This window comes from Olea europaea, chromosome 4, assembly GCF_002742605.1.
Source record: "Olea europaea var. sylvestris chromosome 4, O_europaea_v1, whole genome shotgun sequence".
In the NCBI taxonomy this organism is placed as follows: Eukaryota; Viridiplantae; Streptophyta; class Magnoliopsida; order Lamiales; family Oleaceae; genus Olea; species Olea europaea.
The window spans coordinates 11,174,962-11,180,533 of NC_036240.1; the positions used below are offsets into that span (position 1 = coordinate 11,174,962).

The 5,572-nt window shown below is 34.8% G+C and overlaps 1 protein-coding gene across 1 annotated transcript; it reads left to right on the plus strand.

Moving 5' to 3' along the window:
• The first annotated feature begins 352 nt into the window (after nt 1–352).
• LOC111393029 (ethylene-responsive transcription factor ERF062-like) lies at nt 353–4,362 on the plus strand. Its single transcript, XM_023018431.1, has 2 exons — nt 353–1,142; nt 4,337–4,362. Exons 1-2 carry the CDS (start codon nt 353–355, stop codon nt 4,360–4,362), a joined length of 816 nt encoding a protein of 271 aa, XP_022874199.1.
• The last annotated feature ends 1,210 nt before the right edge of the window (nt 4,363–5,572 follow it).

A 5,572-nucleotide genomic window follows, 5' to 3' on the forward strand; every position in this document is an offset into this window, starting at 1 on the left:
CGTGGTGTCACTGTCATGAAAGAATATAAATAATCCTAATAACCAGGAAAAGACAAGATGACACTCGTGAATCCCTGTTAGATTCCTAAGAATGGAGAGCACGAATTTGTCTAAGGTTGAGTGCAAAGAACTTATTCTCCTTTTCTTTACTAGGTTCCTAAAACTTTAATTGACGATACAATATATATATATATATATATATATATATATATATATATAATTGGAAAAAAAAGCACTGTATAACTAACCAACTTATATGTATAACAGTGCCTATGTTTGGCATTAATTCTATTTCTTTGTTTGTTTCTTCCGTAATTCACAATAATTTGGAATGAAGAATAAATTTCCTGAGATGGAAACCTTCGTGCAGAAGGAATTATCATGTTCTTTAAAAGGAATTGCTGACAAATCAAGAATTAGGGTACATCCCAACATTTTTCTGGGCATAAATGAGGCATCTGTTAGCGGCGGCCGTGGTGGCTGTGACGCAAAATCAACTCGATCCGTGCTGGATAACAGAGTGGTTTTAGGTTCAGCTTCTTCTGCTGCTGCCAAGACAAGATTTTCAGATGAAAATATGTTCAAAGAATATCATCAGGAACAATCTTTTCTTTCAGGATGTAATCTTGTCAATCAGATGAACGGATCTCCTACGGAAGGAAGCTACGTTCCTTTAAATTTTCTTGAATCTTTCCCAAGGTTACATAAATCCCATGTATCGGAATCTTGTGCAGATTCAAAATGCTTAAATCTAAATTTGTATCTGCAGAAGCCATCTATCTTGAAAAGAGCAGAAGAATCTCCGGCCAGTTTGAGTCAGAAGCTCGCACACCCAGTATTCTCAATGTCTCAAATAAAGCAATATTATCAGGTTCAGGCAGGGCCAGAATGGCTGAAGATCAATCAGAATATAGCAAATCATACCCCAAAAGGTTTCAGTGATTATTGGCTCAGCACTACTAAAACTCAACCGATGAAACGTAGAATTCCAAATAGCCAGCTGCAGTTTAAATCTTGTTTATCATCATCAGTTTCTTCCTCCAAAAAGATTTATAGAGGAGTGAGGCAAAGGCACTGGGGAAAATGGGTTGCAGAAATAAGAGTACCGCGAAATAGAACATGGGTTTGGTTGGGGACTTTTTGTTGGGAATCTACTTATACATGCACAGCGAAATTTAAAATAATTTTCGATTCCCACCAAGAATCGCCTTTGTGTTTAGATAGAGATTGTGACAAGATTGTACATTTTCCAGATCTGCAATCTTTTTGCTTTTCTTTTCGTTCCATCAACCTTGATTCGCCACCACAGCTGTCCAATTGTCCAGCCTCCAACGGTGATCCACACAGAGAATAAGATTGCAGCTTCTAGGGTTTTCTCTTGTGCCAGCAAGAATAATGAAAATCATATGTACCTCAAACCCTAGTTATGTATTTATATAAACCCAAACAGGCTCAGCCCGGTCCGGTCCAATAATTAATTAATCCAATTAATTAAACCCGGTCCGTGAATTAATTAATCCAATTAATTAATTTGGAAATATAAATAACAAATTCAATTAATTAATTTATCCAACGATTGTTAAATTAACCAATTGGCAATTTACAATCTTCCAATTCTCTTTTGTGTATGACCCATTAGGTTCCCGACCACGATGTCTAACGACGTGAAATATTATTTTGATCTAATCAAAATTGATAAATTAAAACACCCTTTTAATTTATCGCCAATTCACATTTGCCGTCCCTGATTGACATCTAACAATGTGTCAGAGCAATACATGTGATGGGAAATGTCACGTGGTATGACAAAATCAAATTCGTTCGTTTACCGTGAAACTATAATCCCTTCGTCAATTCGATCCGATCAATTACGAGATATGGAATTGTGTCAATCTCGATCATCGATCATATCTTTCATTCCACTATTAAGTCAATATAAATCGAAAACTCCTTTTCGACTTATGAGTACACCTTGGCTAAGGATTTGATCATTGACATAATTGAATGAAATGCAGATCATGATCTCCTACTATCTAAGAGTGACGAATCATTTATTGATCAATCACAACCTTCATCCGATTCTTGACATACCCGAACGATGTCGTATTAGCGGCCCTTTTCAGAGCAACATCCAACACCGCCAAAGTATGACTGTCCTCATATAAGGTACCATGACGACCTCAAGTCAAAGGACCAATTTCACTACCGAACGTTAGAGATTAACCATCGACACTCAGATAGTTATCCATGTGGAATCTCTCGACGGGTCTCCAATGTTTTGTTCTATAACAAAACATCTACGTGTTTATTTAAGTGTCACCACACTTTAACTTGTGAGATCAGCTACTTACTTCACAAGTAAGAAATGCCACACGTGATGGTCTATCCGTAATAACGATATCCGTATCTCGTTATTACTTACGACCACGGATGATTTAAGATTCAATCAGATGTAATTTGTATCTCACAATCACAACTCCTTGTGATTAACAAATTACAAATATTTGAATCTACGAACTCTATTATTTATTTAATTGAATTAATTATATATAAAAGTATTTATGTCCAAAGTTGATTGGACCTAGGGCATAATACTTACAAACTCCCACTTGCACTAGATCCAATCACTTATATATTTAATATCATAAGTTTACATGACGATCATGTTTATACTACGACAACTCTTTGTCAGTGGATCTGCAATATTATTAAATATGGAAATTTGCTCTTCTCTTTACGTCATTTATATGTATTATCTCTTTGATGAGATTATACCACCTTAATACATGTTTGGATCATTGATGAGACCTTAGTTCCTTTGCTTTCACAATGGCTGTATTGTTATCACAATACTATTGTATGTGATCAACAATATCAGGAACTACTCCAAGTTCATTTATGAACATCATGATCCATATTGCAACTCTTTGCTACTTCTGAAGTATCCATGTATTAGGTTTCTACTATTGAATCAACGGCTGCTTCACGTTTGGAACCTTTCCAACATACTGCTTAAGAGTAAACCAGTTTCTCCATATGAAATCTTCTCAAGATTTCATCTATGTAAATTGGGATGAATTAAGCAATATTCTAGATCTACCTCTATAGACCAAGTTGCTTATCCCATATCGTTTATGAATAAATCCTTTAACAACCATTATTTCAACGATTGAAACATAGGGATGTCGTTTTAGGAATACGAAAAATGCTCCCACTATCTTCTTGTAAACACACAATTCGTTTTCAAATTTGATAAAATCAAACACTTTGACTTTTCATCAAATCTAAGATTTCAACTCCAAGAGACTTCTCTTAACCTATAGTCACGATATGCAACTGTTGCAAACAAAACCCGAATGGACTTAAGCAAGGCTACAGGAGAAATATTTCACCAAGGTCAACATTTAACCTTTCCTTCTAGCATTGCTTTGTATACATGGATATTCATATCCGTATCGACCTTTTCTTTTGTAAACTATTTACAAAAACTTATGGGCTTTATTCCATTAGGAGGCTTGACCAAGGTCCAAACCTTATTCACTTGCGTCGAGTTTCATCTCGAGTTTCATAGCCTCTTGCTGTCTCTTTTAAGTCAACACTTGACTTTATTTTGTTGCAACTAGCATGTTCATTATCCTGGATCACTGATTAATGATTCGCACCTTCTTGAAGGTCGAATGAGCCTACTAGATTCACATAGAGCTGTCATGTCCTCAGGAGTCTTTACTTCCTGATCCAAAGTATGTCCCATATCAGATATGGGATCAAACTCAGATTTATCTACTTGGTTAACAATATTTGTGGACTTTTGAACTCTTTCAAAATTCTATTTTACTCCCACTGTCCTCTCCTAGAGTAAACATTTTTTTTAAGAAGACGATATGTTGTGAGATGAAGACTTTCTTCATGATAATAGAATTTATATTCAATTGTCTCTTTTGAATATCTCACAAATATGTATTTATCGGATTTAGTCTCAAACTTATCCGATTTAAGGCTCTTCAAATAAGCGTCATGGCCCCAATCTTTCATATAAGATAAATTGGGACTATTGTCTTTCCATAACTCGTATGGAGTTCTGTTAACTAATTTAGATGGGACATGGTTTAGTGTGTTGCACACTGCAATCAATGCGTGACCTCAAAACAATTTTGAGAAATTTGCATGACTTGTTATTAATCGCATTATTTGTAATAATTAACGATTCATCCTTTTAGATACACCACCTTGCTGCAGTGCATATGAAGGAGTCCACTGCACGAGAATCTCATTCTCTCTTAGATAATCTAAATTTTATCTTTAAGATACTCTCACTTGATCGAATCTTAATGTGAAGGTATCTTTACATCTTTGTTTCTCTAATTCTAGTGTGAATCCCTTGAACTTTTTAAGAGTTTCATGTTTGAGTTTTCATCAAGTATACTTGATCATTGATGAAATAAGAGACACATTACCTGACATTGATTGACATGAATCCATATGCATCACTATGCATTAGACCGGTAATTATGCTGACATTTCTTCTTTTCAAGCAAAAGAAGATTTGGTTATTGTGCCAGACATGCATAATTTGTACTTGTCAAAATGAATTAATCCCAAGTATACATCTTTATGTAACTTTGGAATTATATTTCATCTAAATGACAAAGTCTGTCATGCCATATTTTGGTAATAATTAGATTATAGTATTTATGCCTTATAATTTCTATACTTATTATAGAATCTTTAGTATTAAAGAATATAAATGTCGTTTTATAATTTACCATAGTCATTAGGATCTTTAACAAGATAAATAAGAACAACAATTGTCCTTAACATTAAAATAGTTCATGTCCGAACATGAAATTCATTTTAATGTTCCAGCTATAGTTGGCATAAAATGACATTTCTCTAATTTCAATACTAAACCAAAAGGCAATGGTAAGAAGTATATTCATACAGGTAATGTAGCAACCTTTGCTCATCTCCAACGTGTATGTCAACTTCTCCCTTTCGCAGTGGTCTACTTCTTTTAGTTTCTCCATATTTGTATAAATACGATATTTACACCTGATATCATATACCTAAGAAACTCGTGAAGTAGACGTAAGCCATACAATATTCCTTCCAATGACCTTTCATTCTATAATGAAACCAAGGGTCATTAGATTTGGTATTTGTTCTTTCGCTTATACTGTCTTAACCATATTGGGTGCTTTCACAAAGTCCCTTTAGACTTCCTCTTAATATCTTTAAAGGATAGTGTGGACGATAATGGACTTTTACTATCTAGTCTTTCCGAGCCATAAGGAAGACTAGTTGGTCAATTCCTAGGGGGTATAGTATTGAACAGTGTCAATGCACCATCTCCACCTCTTCTTATCTCTTCAATTAGTCCAATTCCAACATGTATCCTATACTAGTTGGCACACAGGCCTAAATGAAATTGGACTCGTAGGCCCATAGTAACAATAATAATAATGGACTCGCAGGTCCAAAATAATAACAATAATAACGGGCTCGTAGGCCCAAAACAATTAAGAGCTCGCAGGCCCATAGTATGACAAAATTAAAAATTAACCATTCAACACAT

Bases quoted from the DNA above. Each gene is read 5' to 3' on its own strand.
- LOC111393029 (XM_023018431.1), top strand. From the start codon at position 353: ATGGAAACCTTCGTGCAGAAGGAATTATCATGTTCTTTAAAAGGAATT. The intron at 1,143-4,336 runs GTTGGGAATCTA...CTTAATGTGAAG, and splicing joins GGTTTGGTTGGGGACTTTTT to GTATCTTTACATCTTTGTTT.